Below are 17,393 nucleotides of genomic sequence, written 5' to 3'. Positions count from 1 at the left end.
AGGTACTGCCAACAGAAGATTTTTGCTAGATCTCAGTGATCTGGAGGGAGTATAGGGGGTGAATTTCTGTTCCAGGTAGGTCGGGCCATGTCCATTTAAGCATTTGTGGATAATGCAGCATATCTTAAATTTGGCCCTTTGTCGAATACTCAACCAATGCAGTTTGTCAAGGAGAGGTTTTGATATTGTTCTGGGAGGGGCATTTAGGACAAGGCGAGCTGCCGTATTCTGGACCACCTGGAGTCTGTCCAGGACTCCTTCATTAGCGGAGAGGAGCAATCCGTTGCAATAGTCGATACGACTCAGTATGAGGGCTTGCACTAGGGTTTTTCTAAAAGAATCTGGTAACAGGGGAAAGATTCTGCGCATCATACTAATGGTGTGAAAGCATGAGCCAGCTACCAGGTTACTATGCTGTTTGAGTGAAAGGTCGTGGTCAAGACGAATCCCCAGGTTTTTGACGACCTGTTTGGGCTCTGGGACAGTACCAAGATCAGACGGCCACCAATCTGGGGTCCACAGTAATTTGGCATCTCCAAACAGAATTTCTTCCGTCTTGTTGACATTGCACTGTAGGTAGTCTATGCCACTTCACTCTATGCTACTATACTGTACCGCACTCCACTGAATACTTTGCCACTCTATGCATCCCCACTCCATGCCACTATAATCTTTGCTATCCTACTGTATGCAAGCCCACCCTAGACCACAACTCTGTACTCTAATCCAGTGTATGTCACTCCAGTCTCCCAACTCTACTGTATGTCAATATACTATATGCTATTCCACTCTAAGCCATTCCTTTCTTTGCCACTCCACACTACACTATTCCACTCTTTGCCACTCCATTCTACCTTACTCCACTTTACACCACTCCACTGTACCACACTCCAGTCTATGCTATTATACTGTACACAACTTCACCATACTCCACTCCACTCTGTGCTTTTTCACTGTATGCCATTGTACTCTCCTCCACTAAACTGTATGCCATTCCATTGTACACTATTCTACTGTACCCTACTCCACTCTATGCCACTCTAGTTTACACCACTCCATTGTACGCTGCTCCACTCTATGGTATTCCATTGCATACCAATCCACTCTATGCCACTTCACTGTACGCTGTACCACTCTACTTGTTCTCCGTATCAGGCTTCAGTGTGGTATAAAAATGGTACTAAGAGTAAATGGGGTAAGGTGTCTCCCAAGTGTGTGGTCGTTTCATCCGGTCCCATTTTTATATCACACTAAAGCCTAACACAGAGAACATGTGGAACATGTTTCTGACAAGCTAAGCCCTGAAGAAGTCCCAGGTGGGACAAAACGAGTCAGCTGCAAATTCTGTTCTGCGGTTTTAAGAAACAACCATTGAATAAAAGAATAAAGAAAAAAAGTATTTTTTCCCGAAAAAAATGACTTGTACAATAGTTTATTTGGGAGATACCATTTCCCTCCTATTTGTGATGGACTATGGACGTTAATAGCCATTGACTATTAATCCACTTTTTTTGTTGAGTGCAGAGCCATTTGTGTCTAGGGGATTTCTTTCCCCATTAGTGGAGATGTAGGAGGGTCATGTCTCTGGCTCATTGCACCACTCCTGTAATCTTTCCTATTACCACTGTATGGTATTGACTGGTGCAGGACTTTGGTGCCTTGACCTTTCTCTGTGCTTTTGTGCTGTACCACTCTACGCCACTCCACTGTATGCAACTGCCCTCTACTCCACTCCTGTCTACACTATTTGACTCTACTGCACTCATCTCTAAGCACCCTAATCCACTCCTCTCTACACTATTCCACTCCATGCCACTTCAATGTACATCAATCCATCTCCTCCACTGAACGACACTACTCTCTTCGACATTCGCCTCCACTATAGTGAATAAACCTCCTCCATTAATAACACTGCACTCAACGATGTTCCAGTAATCCACTCTATCATTTGAAACACTTTTTTATTAAAAAATATAAAACATTGAAATTCAATAAACATTATTTTTAAAGCTTTCTTATAGTTAGGAGGACTTTATTTATTAACAAAACAAACTTAAACAAAATAAATATTAGAAATTCTAAATGTATAGTTATACCTAACCCTGGGCGTAGTAGGCGTAGTGGATACCAATGCGCATGAATGGCCGCCCGCGCATCCGCATTTCTCGTGAGAAATGCGCATGCGTGGGCGGCCGCGCATGCGCATTAGTATTCGAGATGGCGGTGCGATTACAAGAGGGAGCCCCGGGGACGCAGCGGACAAGGTAAGTGGTTATTCATTTTTAAAGGTAATTTAAGTATTTAGGGAGGGCGGGAGGGAGGCGGGTGGCGGGCAAATTCGCTACGCCCACAGAGTGGGCGTAGTGTTGCCTGCTACGCCTACTTCGCAAAGGGCGAAGTAGTCAAAACTACGCCCACTACGCCCACTCCGTGGGCGTAGCGAAGTACTTAGCCCAGGGTTAGTTATACCCTAAAGTTATATTTTCACTCACCACCGTTACATTACTATAACTTTATTTATACTTTCTATACAAGCCAAACTTAAACTACACAAACTTGACAAACTTGAAATTATACCTTACATTTTAAATGTATGCTCCAACTTCAAATTATTATAACACACACCACCATACTGTGAACATTGTAGCCACAGTACATTAACTTTAACTCGCAACTCTGTCATGGACTGTTATTTCACTCATGATGGGATTTGCGATGTCATGAAGGTTCTTATTAATGCTATGATTTCAGATGGTATAAGTGATGTAATATGAAAAGGCATAAACAGTGCATGGAGAAGGCACGAGTTATAGTTAATGTAAGTTAAAATGCTCTGGATTTCTCTAATATTAATTTTGTTATAATCTTAGCCAGGTTTACTTCACTGTCAAGTTGCAGCAGGATATGCTTTTATCTCTGCATGAAAGTCCCACTCAATGCACTAATTTGAAAACCATTCCGGAGCTGAAATGGGTGCAGAGTATCATAGAATGGAGGAGCCACAAGGAGAGACATTTCATGTGTCTGAGGAAAGTGCAAAGTTAAAAGTGTCAGTAAAGACTATAACCACTGCATGCCCCCTGTGTCTCATGAGACTTTCAGACTGCAGTGCCCATCTTGAATAGCTAGAACATAAGTTCCTCATAGTCCATAGTTGGCTTGCTATGCAACTGTGATACTCAGTTACTGTATCCAGGATCAATATTTAGACCTCTCATACTGTGTTATACTGAGAAGTTGATGTAAGACATCTTAGGAATCAAAAAAATATTCTTGCAACACATTGGTTTATTAGTTATTCCATTAGGATTACAAATGTTTTTTTTTTCCGAAAGGAGTCTTTAAAATAGATTACAAACCATATTTTGCACTTTGTTTATTTCCTGAAGGAGTCACCTGTTAGGATAAAGAACTATGCCTTCAATGCATGCTGTTAAAGTATTTCGAAGACTATATGATAGCTGGGTTTCTATACAAAGTACTCATTATTATTGAATGCTTTTCATATTACACTTATAAACAAAATACATTGAATGGATTAAAAGCAACATGTGGTTATCCTATGATATTGAAGGTAGATTTATTTACTAAACATTGTTTAAGAATTCAAAGTGTTGTTTCAAGTTATGACATCAGAGTTCAGTACATTTCAAGTCATGCGAGGATATCAAGCTTCATTCCTGAACAGACAGTCATAACTACAGAAAGTGGCATCTGATAAAGCAAATACAGTATCAGACATTAGATGCCAAACTCTATATCAAAGGTATGCTAAAAGTCTTCAAGTGTCTTTGAATATCTGCTCTCCTGTAGAATAGGCCAAATCCCGGTATGCTGTCAGGCTGTGTGCAGATATTTAACATCTCTCTGTCTCTACTTCCGAACTACATATTGTTAGTGTAAGGTTGTCACTGTGTGCAGTTACATTTGGAAGCTCACATAGCTCTTGTTTAAGCAAATTTGCAAAGTTGAGAACCTTGACATTATCCTATGTAAGGAGACTGTGTGTCCACTGGTCTCTCCGTTAATGAATTAATCTTTTTATTTAGGCTTAAAGTGTCATCATTCTGTGTAATATTTACTGAGTATGAACTATTTTGTGGGATTTATTTTCTTATTAAAATCATAGCATTATTAACATGAGTCAACTCAATTCCAACTGAACCAGAAACACTGTGACATATAGAACCTGTTTTACTAACCGATGTTAAAGTAGGGCTCAACTAGGCCTCGACTCCATTTGGGAACAACTTGGCTGCTGTTTCATAACATTTAATGTGTATTTACATTTTCTCCTCAATAGCACACGATGCTAAATGGGCACTGTTCATTTTGTATTCACAAGCTGAGCTTGAAGAACTATGGATGTACACTGTCTTGCATTCATTCATGAGTCTTTTCATTGTCCACGCAACTAGTTTGTTCTGAGACCACTGATGAGATTTGTCAGAAGGAACCAATAATTATTCATATTGTGGAGTAGTGCAAGGGTGGTGGTATTATATGATGTTTTGAAAATGCTGAACTGTGACTTGCTGCTATAGTGAAACATGTGCTCACCCCATGCTAACATTGTGATTTATATTACTTTCTATGGTGAAAATGACTTTAAAACATCATCACATGCTGGTGAGCCAGGTCTATTAGGGACGCTGCCCAATTCTCTGTCAATTTGTTCTATAATTTTAATGTAAATTTGTGGGGAGATATTGCTCAATAATGCATCTATTTCAATGCTAAAGAGCCTCCTTGAAAATGGATTCCTAAGTCTTAGGGTTGAGTCATTGAATTTGACCGTATTTTTGCATTCTATATTTAAATTTAAATTTTGATAAACATTTATGGTTTAAAAAAAATTACTGATATTGAACTTTATGACTTAATCTTTAAAAAGTGCCTATATTTTTAAATTGTTCTTTCAAATCTCATCTCTAAGGTCACACTTCTACACACTATTCTTGAGGACAACACCATCGCTGACCCTGCAATGCCTGTTATGATTCTTCTACAGATTATCCAAGAAATAGTGCCAATAATAGCCCCAATATTTTAATCAACTAGAGAATCTGTCAAGTCAATATCTCTTATCCTTTGTAGGAATTAACTAGGAAATTCAGATTTAGACCCTTTTCATCCCCCATTTAAATTGTACCTCATGGATCACCACTATCTCTGGCTCTATGGCAGATATTTATTTTGCATAGTCATAGCTGCTAGCTCTAGTTTGTCATACAACACAACACTTATCACACTGCATGGAGAGGTTAGAAATGTAGACACAGGGTTTTTTGCACAGATCATAATTTTGGAAGTCTTCTTGGGAGATAAACAAGCAAAATTCATGATATTGCAGATGTGTTTTTTCTATCACACTGCCAGGGTAGATGCATTCGGTGTAAGCCTTTCAACGAGGTCCAATTCGCAAAGCTAATGGTTAGTATCTAAATGTGAGTGTAATGATCAGTATGACAATGTGACCTATGTAAATCAACAATAGGGTAGCATAGGCCAGGTTGCAGCTTTGTGACTGTTAATATGACCAAATAAAGTTCAAGTTTCTTTTCCAGCTGTCTCAATGGAAATGTATCACACACTTTTAAATATCTTAAAACACAATGCGGTTGGCTCATTATTCAACCACACCACTGTGTGCAACAGCATTTTTTTTTATCTAGCATTAAAAAAAATTACATTTAAGGAACCGGGTAAACCACTCTAAAGCACTGAACAATTTTAGATCACTGGACTGGTCTTGTTGGCAGAAATTGCTGTTTACTTACTTCCAGCAAAAGCCGGAAGTAAGTTTACATTTATGAATAGTTCATATATGTCTATTAAATGGTAGCCAGCTTTTGTAAAGTCAGAGCATTCAAAATCATATTCTTAGCATACATGTATCTACTTAAATGTCTCTTACCTTAACTTTTATGCCATCAATGTCATGTCCTGTGACTAACATTGGGGCAACTTCCACCTGCTCTTTTGTCCCAAGACATCTCTGAATGGATTTAGATGGTTCTTGAAACATAGGGGGCATATTACCAAGCCCTCAATAAATTCGTTAGCGGCTTTTTAAAGTCGCTAACGCATTTATTTTCATTTCGCACTATTCCCAATACGTCTCTAACCTGAGCTAGAGACGTATTCTTAACGTTATCTATCGCCCCACGCTGGGGGCGATAGATAACGCTATTGGGATGCAGGGTGGGGGTTCCCACGTCCAACCACATGTAAAATGTGGTTGGAGGTGTTAACACCCTATCATCAAGGCAGGCGTTGGGAGAAGGAGACCTGCGATAAACGAGTTTATCGCAGGTCTCCCTACGCCTGCTTTGATCAGGTGTTAGGCATAGATAACATGGGGGTGTGGATCATAAAGCTGAATCCAACACCCCATATTATCAAGGCACACATTAGCACGTGAAAACAACGCTTGTTTTCATGCGCTAATGTTCCATATCGCAGACTATCGGCGGATTTAGTTTCGCCTACGTGATGCGCGTTGATAATTACGCGCTATCACGGCGAAAAAATCCGGCGATAGCCGGCGATATGAAAATGTGCGATGTGCGTTTTTTAACACACATCTAGATAATATGCCCAATAGTTTTTAATTTCTGGATAGCATTCTCGATACTAGACAGCACTCTAACTAATACATTTAAAGGTTTCAAACTGGAAAAAAGAGCCAGCATTGAATTGATTTGGACTTATGTACAGAAAGTTGAATAGGACATAGGTTGTAGAAGTAAAATGGATTACGTGAATCCTATATTTAATGCTAAGACAACGAATATAATATGCATCCTATTTTCTTTTATCAGATAGTACTGATTTTGACATTAAATACTGTCTAGTGTTTATTTCTGGTCTCAAGAAGATGATAAATATTTTGGGAGTAAAAATGCTGTACAGAAGACCAGCACCAGATGATAGAATTGCAAAAATTTCAACAGCTACCAGGTACTTTCCTTTTGTGCTGAGATAGGCTGGGATAAAAGAGAGCCAAACACTGAGAAACACCAGCATGCTAAAGGTGATAAACTTGGCTTCATTGAAGGTGTCAGGCAAATTCCGCGCTAAGAAAGCAACCACAAAACATATACAAGCTAACAGTCCCATAAAAATCAACATACAGTAGAACATTAAAAAGGAGCCCTCATTACATTCTGCTGTCATCTTCCCATGGATAGCCTTAGTGTTAAGTTCAGGGAAAGAAGGTGAGGTCCACAGCCAGACGGCTCCAATCACAAACTGGGTCAAAGAAGACATCATGACAATTGAGGAGGAAGTCCTGGGTCCTATCCATTTCTTTAAGTTGCTATTAGGTTTGGTGGCCTTGAAAGCTATGACCACTGTGATTGTTTTGGCTAATAGACAGGAAACACAGAGAGAAAATGAAATTCCAAAGATCACCTGCCGAAGCATGCATGTCACCCTTCTAGGCTGTCCAATAAAAAGCAGGGAACAGAGAAAGCACAGCATGAGGCCAACAAGTAAAATATAGCTAAGTTGGGTGTTGTTGGCTCGAACCACTGCTGTGTGACGATACCATCTGAAGAGCCACAGGACCCAGGTGGTATTAAGAAAAAGGAAGACAGAGATCAAAACTAAGACAAATCCTAGGGGTTCCTCAAAGGACAGGAATTCAATCTCCTTTGGGATGCAACCATCTCTTTTCCTGTTTGACCACTTGTCCTCTGGGCACTTCAAACAATTTAAGGAATCTGAGGAAAAAATAAAATAGTTTAATGTCTACAGGAAGATTACTTTAATGCTACTGATGGTTTTAAAGTAGTAAACAGGAGAAGGTTTTCTAGTGTTAAAGATAACATGCAAGCAAACATATTGCTATTTGTAAATCGATCTAAAGATATGTTTCCCATGGTTAAGGAAGATGAATCGTTTCTTCCATTAAAGCTAAAATGGTTTTTACTAGACAACACCATTAATCATAAATCTCTAATTCTGTTTATGTCACTGATTTTCAGTTGTGATCCGTGTTCCCTAGGTAGAATCAAAAGCAACAACAACATCTAGGACCAAAAGCAGCACGTTATCCCATCCTTGGAGCCATAATGTTATGAAAAATATTACATTTCAAATATTTTTACCTACAGTGCCTTATATTGTACCCACTCACTTTATTATGTATACCCTTAATTAGGTTTGGGTTTGGTTTGATTCATTTTTTAAATCAAATTAAGATGTTAATTTCTCGGATAAAAATAAATATAGGTACATAATTAAACATTGTGCCGATATGGATCTGGAAGTGAGAAAAACATATTTATGTTGTCAAAGAGTATTTTATTCCCACAGGTGAATATGCTGTATGAACCCTTACAAAATAATTGGCATTGAGTAAGAATTTTAGATAAGAAAACAATACCCCCCCTTCCTAAAGAAAAGACAAGGAATGTGTTTTCACTCTCAAATGGATATGCAAGGGCATATTAGATGTTCATCTTCTTGCATGGATGGCCAGGAACTACAATTGCAAATATGCAGCATTAATTTTCCTTTCTCTTCAGTTAAAAGTTGTCACTTGTAGTTTGAATCACTATAAAACAAAGCATGTGGGGTGGATCAAAATCATAATTCCTACTGTTCACCTTGGGCGTTTGAGTCAATGCGTACCATATATTTAAATGCATGTCAATTTCAAACTACAAACAGAGCATTAAGAAGTGCCCTATTAGCAATCTGAAAGAAATGGAAAGGAATAATCTTGTAATACTCAGGAGTTAAACACACCCTCTTTTACCATTAACAGTGCTTTGACCCTGCTATCACTCAATAAGAAACCCTATCTACCCAAACAATCTCCTCAGGCCTTTTGCTTGCTGAACCTTAGGGGTTCTCAAAGGATTTAAAATTCATCATTCTCTGTCAGATATATTTAACTACCTGTAGACGTCCTGCCCTTGACTCAACTGTTATTACCAAGTTTGGTGTAGTGAGGGTGAAAGTAAGGGATAGAAATAATGGCTAATCTTGTGTTTTCTTTTCTACACTTTTGAAGTCTCAGCTGCAGACACCATAAACTGCCTGTTGGAGACAGATATTTTTGCCAGTCAATTACATATACTAAGAGAGGTCTAATTTGCTGCAACTTACTCATGATTGGATGACCTTCTTCTCTATTTTGAATTCCCTGCTCCTGATTTGATATCTTCCATCGCTATTGTTATCTCTCCACACCCCCAGGCCTACTTCGGTCGTACAATGTTTCAACTGGTTAATGTATTCTTACACTGCTGAAGGCACACTTTGATTTTTGCTGCATATGAGGGACTATTTTATCCCATCTATCATTCTATCTCTGTCTACCTTGCTTCTCCTCCAATCCCCTCCTCCTTATCCCCCATTCCCTACTGCCACTAATGACTGCTTGCATCTCAAGCCTTCTGCTAGAAATGGTTGCTGTGAATGTGTGTGAAATACATTCAACAATGGCTGCCACAGATGCACATACCCTACAAGCACTTGGGCACCTCTTCTGTTTAACATTATTGGAGATCAGCATGTTTGGTCACATGCACAGAGTTTCCTTCTACATTTGTGTGATGCTCGTCATGTACACTCACAGTTCCATGGAAAGGCACAAGCACGATGCTTGAGTACCCAGAGGCAAACACACAGCAGTTCACTTCTTGGTGGAATTGAGGTGACTCCTTGTTAAACACCAAATGCAGTATCAAGTAGCTTTAGGGATGTGCCCAGGTATTGCATGGCTACCATTGCATGGTATTGAATCAGCACCACTGCCTGGATCATGCAGTCCGCTAGTCTCCAACACTGGAGTACATGCATAGCCCCTCATGCCATTGATCTAGGCTAGATTTGGTGAATGGGGACTGATTTCATTGCATCAGGGTGAACTCATCTTCTGCTTTCTGCACTCTCCTTCCTCCAGTCAGGGGCACACCAGCATTTCTTGGAGTAGCATCCTGGTGTCCACTGAACCAGGTGCTATTGCCACCAGTGATATTTGCCATCTCCTTCAAGTGTTGCTACCAGATCATATGTAAGCTCTCCAAATGTAAGATGCCTTTAATCCCCTGAACAATACTTGCAAACAATATTTTGTAACCGTATTCAGTACTTTAGCTGTGATTTTTACATGAGTGTTTATTTTGTTAAATACAAAGTATAATGCAGAATTGCATCCACTTCTAACTGGTGGTATTTGTTTGAGCAGAAAAGGGATGCAAAGAATGGGGAGTTAGTGGTTTGTTGAAGCTCATACAATGAATTGAATTCAGGATTATATGATACACCCTACTGTTCCCACAGTTGATCATTCAGTCATTAGACAAGTGGCCCACTTTCTACATGTCAGTAAAATAGGGTGTTATAATACTTATAAGTCACCCCCTAATGGAGGCTCTAAAGGCTTATAGAGCAGGGTGCATTGTTTGTTAAACATTGGACATGTGTGCCTAAGTTTTACATGTCCTAACACTGGAAAACTTCAAAAGCCATTTTCTACTTTTGTGATGAATTTGGACTGCAAGCAGATAGAGATATACTGTTTACACTAAAATGAATAATTTAAAATCCTTTAATGGAAGGTCAGCTTATGAGACACAATTCTGAAAGTTGGAAACTCGGGCACCACCTAGCGCACCCTTATGTCGCACTGCTGTATGGGAAACTTTCCTCATGTTAAATACTTACTGTTCACTTATCCATTTTCACAATTTTTTAAACGTATTATAAAAATATTGTGTCAAAAATATTTACCCGCTTCCTCTTTCAAATATTTTTAATAGAGTAATTAATCTCACCTGTATGGTTGGAGATAGTCCCCTCAGAACAGGGTAAACACTGAAAGCAGCAGGAAGGACGTCCAGAAACTGCTGATATCCTCTCTCCTGCTGGACAGCTTTTACTGCAGACCGACATAGGGGCCTAAGAAAGAGAGAGGGAGCAAAAACGAGAGAAAGCGAGTGAGAGAAGAACAAATAGAGAGAGAAAAACAGAGAGAGAGGAGAAGAGTGAGCAAGAAAGAGGGGTGATGAAATGTATCCATTGGAGCTATCTTCCTGATAAAGCATATCCCTCTTCTATTAACTCTGAATGGGTATTATGTTTAGATTAAAATATATTATTCTTTGCACAAATTACCTCCAGGAATATGTAGATGCCATTTATTTACTTTTTACCTAGTGACCAGGTTAGGTTTTGACAGTAAGATAAGGCTACCAAAAGGACCATCCTATAGGATGACTTCCTATGATATTCAACCCAGCAAGATAGGAAGGTAATTCAACAAACTAGAATGATCATTTTGAAGATCAGATGATAGACAGGTGTATGCTAATGGTGTCTTTGTCTTCTGACCCCTTTATGGGTGTGCAATAGTGATGTTGCTCGGTATTTTTTAATATAATAAAAGCCACGGGTCACCATTCTAGTTGTAGGAATCCTGCATCATCTAAAATTGAATAGTTAGACTTTGCAATAGCAGAATTGGAAAAGAAGTAAAGAATATAACTTCAAAATACCACATCTTGTTGTGATCAGGAAAGGGAAGCATAACATGAGAAGGTATGTATAATCCAGTGTTTCTCCAAGTAAAAAATAAAACTAAGACTGGCTTCGGAGTCTTCTTTTCTAGTCAGAGTATGAGCTCATACATGCCATATGTAACACATTAGGTTTTGCAACACAAGCAATTACCATGCAGCCCTGTAACATGGAGGCTTGTTTCTTTGGCATAACCTGCCTGTGTGTAGTACATTTTGAAAATAAACCACCAATGGTTCCTAGAGAGTACACCCCAAAGTCACTAAATTAACCTGACCTCAATACCCTGGTAGCTATGGCACAGGACACAAAGCTTTACTTAGGGTAATATGTAAAGTATTTGTACCAAAACAGTAATAAAACCAGAACAACAAACAATACAAATCCTAAACAGAGTAGAAAAGTAGAGTAAAATGTAATAAAATGACACCAAAACCTCAAAAATCCAATAAGGGAGACCTGAGATGTGATTTGTTAATGCCTTAAGTAGAAATAGGGCTAAAAACCACTGAACACCAATGACCATCTATGGAAGCAGTAGACCAGGACCTAGGCGTGATTTCAGGGTGACCGCTATGACTACAGGTTGGATATATGACACTGATTCGACACTGTCAAAGATTTTACTTTCCTGACTTAGTTTTTGTATGATGCTCAATTTCTTCCAGTAGGGGCAAGCATAAAGCTGTATCCAAAGAAAGTGCATCAAAATTTAACACCCTTGCTGCAGGACCCCTCTGAATGGCTTGAAAGTGTTTGGAAGTCCAAAACTTTTTGAAGTTTAGGAGTTTCAAAGTTTCTGCATCCGCTTCTGTGTGTCACTTAAAAAAGCTCCCAGGACCTAAGGAATATCACCTAAGGGCCAGTACTCACTCTAGCAAGGTGACCAGAAAGTTCCAGTCCAGGTCCATTTAGTACTGGTCAACTAGTCACTTCAGGAAAAGGCATCTTTCAGCTTGTTGTGTCCCTCTAGTCACAAAGTAGGTCAGCCAGCTAGTCCATGTCTTTATTCTGGGTATAAGACCAATCAGAACCCGTCCTTTAGGGTTCCTTTAAGGCTCCTGCTATCAGGATCCAGTACTCTTCTGGTCCTTCACAGGCCCCTAGACTTTCTGTGGAGTGTTACCTGGGGTATCACATTAATACTTGTTACTGGCCATTGGGTGGGAGTAACTCCTAGACACTACCTAACCAATGGGGAAAGAATACACAATGATAACCCTACCCACTCTTGAAGCAGTTCTTGTCTACTATAGAGCAAACATTACCAAAGTGTCCCTCACTCCCAAAATTCAAGATGGAGAAACCCTTTCTTCCTTGTGAAGAGCTTGTGTGTCCACATGGAAGTATGACCAGGGAAAGGAGCAGTTTTCTCCCATGATAGGGGTTGAATGCCCCACACCCATCCAGCTTATAACCAGACTGAAGCTGATGTTCTTTTCTTGGACCAGTGATTACACCTCAATAATACCAATCACTGGCATGCCTGCTTTCAATTGGCTAATGCTAGTTAGTGTACTGCAGTTCCAGGCAGGTAAAAAGTAACTTTCTATAATTTACCCTTTCTAAATATTGATTAAAAACCGTACTTTGGATTTTTATGAAATCTAAAAAAATGCTTGAATTACAATTTTATTAATTTCCTGCAAAAAGTTGAAAAATATAGTTTATAATCGGTACTTTTACTACTTACAGCCCTGCCAGTTAAAACAGACTTTTGGGGGAATAACTATTATCCTTCACTAGTCCGATGTGATTCAGTTCCGTTCCGTGTTTCACAGCGAGCCCTGAAAGCCGAAGCTGCCAAGCACCTGACAGCAGAGAGGAGGTGGAAGAGCCGTGCAGCCGAGCCTCCAACCCTTCACTGCACCGTAAAGCGCCGCAAGCAACCCAAACCGAACCAGCTTGCTCCTAGGCACGCTGAGACTCGCGACATGCTGAGACCCCCGGAGCACCACGCAACAGAGAGGTAGAGCGGGGAAGAAGCAGTCTGGTGGTTTAGCGGCGCAGCGGTAGAGTGTCAGGGCTTAGTCCCGGTTGGACTCCCGCTCCCACTCCCCCGCACCCCTGCCTCTACAGCAAGCAACAGAGGGGCAGAGCAGACCAGCGGTTTAGAGTGGAGCAGTGGAGCGGTAGAGCCCCTGTCCTGGTTGGCTCCTGCTCCTGCCTCGCCTGCTCCCTCGCTCCCCCGCCTCCACAGCCGTGCTTGAGCTTGAGCTTGAGCTTGAGCGCGGAGCCACTGTTCGTCACCCATCATCGCCCGCCAGCCCAGCCGACAAACCCAGGGAGGATCAGAGAGAACTAGGGAGAACCAGGTGCCCCCCAAACGTGAGTTATAAGGGGGTCTGCCGTTTCGTGTAACTGGACAACAAGGCGACAGGGATGCTGCAGAGGCAGTGGCAGAGGCTGGGCATAACTGCGGCAGCCGCAGAGATCGCAGAGACTGCAAGCTGCGAAAACAGGCAGAGGATACATCACGAGTGGGCCCAGGAGGAACCTGCAACCTTGACCTTGACCCTGACCGCAACCCTGACCTTGACCGTCACCCAAGTCCACAAGAGTTACTGAGAGCAGATACTAAGTTCTTCCTCAGTTTCCGAGCCGACTGCTTGGCATACGCACTCGCAGACCCAACTGTCCTCCCATTCGGAGGAGGAAAGAGTACAGGCTCATAGAAACAGAGGTAAGTGAAGTTATAATTCCTCTTCCCCTCTATACATACATATACAAATAAATAATAAATAACTAGGGGAAGCATACTTGGAGTGGGGATTGCTGTGCACCAAACACGTGGTGAAAACCCTAAGGTGAAGGAAATCCTTTCGCAACCTGTGGGAAGCTGAGAAGAAGAACGCAAAGCAAAGTAATGACACAGTAAAAGCAATGGCCCTAGGGAAAACTAAACCACGCAGAGTGTTAAGAAATAGCAAAAAAAGAGCAAATAAATCGGGAACAGCGGACGTGACCGGCTCACCTAAAGGCTTGGTTGACGTAAACAATGAGATGATAAAACCAACCGCTGGCAGAACAATATCCATTAGAGCAACCCCCCCCTTAAACACAACCCCGCAGCCACCGCCGGCATCTGCCAGGTCAACAGGCGCAAAAGGGGGGTCGGTGGTATCAAAAACCATTAAGGATTTTATTGGCAAACATTTCAAAGGAAAAGAGAGAGCAGAAAAGGACACAAGTGTTATTGAGACTACGCAAATTATCAAGGATCTGGCTGCATCAAGCATTGAGGCCTTGAATCAGACTGACTTTAACATCGCTGAGATACCAACGGAACCGCGTTTATCATCTTTGCCAAGAATGTTTCAGTCGATTTTCACCCAGGACTTAGGAGCAGATATGGTGAATGAAGAACGAGTAGACTGTAGTGACTCCATGGGAGACGGGAACATTACTGGAAAGGCTTCCTGCCATAAGGGTCATGAAAGTCCAGGGTCCCCAAAAATAGATGGATCAGATGTATCAGGCATATCTTTACGTAGCCTGGAGGTGACGGGTTCTACCGGCCAATCCATGCTGGAAGTTATGCTAATGCTCCAGAAGACTCTGCAGGGCATTTTAGAAGTTACAGTTCTAAACAATGACATTCTAAAAAGACATGGTGATCAATTTAAGGGCATAAATGGGGAATTAGCACAGATTAAAAACTTGATGCCCTCAGTTGTAAGACCTGTAGAAACACAGGAGGAAAATACAGTGGCCAGGGGGGAAGAAGTGGAAGAGGAGACTGGCCCCCAGAGAATGCACCCACAGAATATGTACCCTACCGCCCCATGCTTATAAAGAGGTATGGGGATGAGAGGTATAGAAGGCCTAATATACTAAGGTGAAGGAAAGGGATTAAGGCCCGACCCAGTTGCTACCCCATAAAGTACCAGGATCATAGGGGGGGGGATAACGCCGGTATATAAGACAATAGATAAGGTAGCAAGGCAAGGAACTAAAAAGTTAAATTTCGTAGAAAAAGGTGCAAGTAGCAGCAGACCTGAAGAACAATTCAGGGGGATAACGAGGAAGGATATGGGAAAGAACAAAAAGGTTACCAGGAGAAATCCCCCAGGGGTAAAAAAGAGTGCAAGAGTAGGGTGGGAGAGGGAGATGTCCCCAGGTGCGGAGTGACCCCACCCAAGCAACTGGAAGGGGGCCAAAAAAGGGGGAGGAGAAGAAGCTAGTAGGCACTTAAGGGGAGTAATGTTAGGAGGGAATCGCCAACATCAGCAGATAGTACCACCCACTGACACTTGGATATTTGTAGAGCCAATAGGACAGGTGAAAGGGGGGAAAAGAATCAAGAAATTAAACCCCTTGAATCGTTCCCAGCTACTATCCTCATTTGGAAAGTGCCCCAGCCTAAGATATGTTAGCACTGATGATCTAAAAGAAGTAGGGTTCATGGTAAACACTAAGGGGGAGGAAATAACTAAGGTCTTACTCCACTCAGCCCTAATAAAGGATGCTATAGAAAAGGCAGAGACCGAGATGCTACGGGAAGGCATTAGAATACTAAAAAGGAAGAAAGTATTATCGGATAAGTTAGGGAATTCATTCCTCAGAAATCATGCAGTTTTAGGCGAGAGACAAATAAAAATGATCAACCTGGGGAGAGGTATTAAAGACGCCCTAGAAATCACGATAAGACCTAACGACCAAAGGTGGGATATGGAAGATGTACTTGCTGGGAATAGATACAGAGGGCTGGCATACATGAGTGGTGAGGAAGATGGTTTTACGAGTGAGATCGATTAGGAAGTAGGATCGCCGCACAGCCTATCTATAATGACCTGGAACATAAATGGGTACAATAGAATAGTGGCACAGGAGGATTTTAAATATATCTTAAGGAAAAACGATACTGTTTGCCTCCAGGAAACTTGGCTGTGTGGCGAAATCCCTGCTACCGTAGGCTTTCCTTATTATGTAAAAGCCGATCAAAGCAAAACGGTGGGTAGAACTTCAGGGGGTTTGATGACATTGATTTCTACAAGGATTGCCAAGGACATTGAACCCCTGGAACTAAAGTGCAACTGGGCACTGGGCAATAGTGTGCGAACAATAAACAATATGTTGGGGGGTGAAAGCCTATGCATTATAAATGTATATATTCAGAAAGGGAAAGCAAATGAATATAAGGCAGACTTGGAACGTTTAAAAACTGACCTGGATAAGGTGTGTAACCGGTTTCCAAGGGATGTGCTCATAATATTGGGAGACTTCAGCCATACATTGAACCCTAAAATAATGGACTCTTGGTTGAAGGACTTGTTGGAAGCTTATAAAATAGAGCGGGCGAAATTTCCCTGCTGCGAGACTTCAACTAAAGATGATGAGCTCGTGCAACTGTTGGGGGTTATGGGATTTGTATGTACCAACGGTAGAAAGAAAGCAGACAGGCCTGCGAAGCGTACCTTTAAGGTAGGGCAACAATTGTGCCCCATAGATTACGTATTCATACAGGCCTGGCATTTCCATCTTATCAAACAGTTTGAAATTCTGGGGGTGGAGGGTATCGACCACTATCCACTGCAGGTTGAACTTCAGGTAAATGGCCCCCCGCAAAGACGAAAAGTGCTATTAGTAGACGTAGAATACCCCAAGCGGTTAACAACACGAATCACCGAGGAATATATACAGAAACTAAGTGCATATCAGCTAATTGTGAATTTGGGTAACCCTGTACCAGAAGAGAGCATAGCCTGGTACGAGGGTATAATAAGGCAATTGGTGGAATGCCTCTGGATTAAGTTAAAGTGTAATAACCATAAAACAGTAAACAATGCGACATTACACCCTAATAATACCAAACATTGGTTTGATGCTGAATGCCGGAAACTAAAGGCCGGTATTAA

At 41.2% G+C, this 17,393-nt stretch overlaps 1 protein-coding gene across 1 annotated transcript in view; it reads right to left on the bottom strand.

Annotated features, from left to right (window-relative positions):
• Positions 1–6,807: 6,807 nt before the first annotated feature.
• The window catches only part of LOC147684543 (extracellular calcium-sensing receptor-like), a 65,011-nt gene continuing 54,425 nt past the window's right edge, over positions 6,808–17,393 (bottom strand). The window contains exons 3-4 of the mRNA XM_086939702.1: positions 10,794–10,917; positions 6,808–7,727 (exon numbers count right to left, since the gene is read on the bottom strand). Of these exons, the coding sequence (XP_086795828.1) occupies positions 6,808–7,727; positions 10,794–10,917 (1,044 nt within the window). The remainder of the gene's footprint in view (positions 7,728–10,793; positions 10,918–17,393) is intronic.

The sequence above is a fragment of the Lissotriton vulgaris genome, chromosome 10 (genome assembly GCF_964263255.1).
Source record: "Lissotriton vulgaris chromosome 10, aLisVul1.2, whole genome shotgun sequence".
Lineage (NCBI taxonomy): Eukaryota > Metazoa > Chordata > Amphibia > Caudata > Salamandridae > Lissotriton > Lissotriton vulgaris.
Note: the sequence above shows the minus strand (reverse complement) of the source record. Positions and strands in the feature narration are given on the sequence as shown.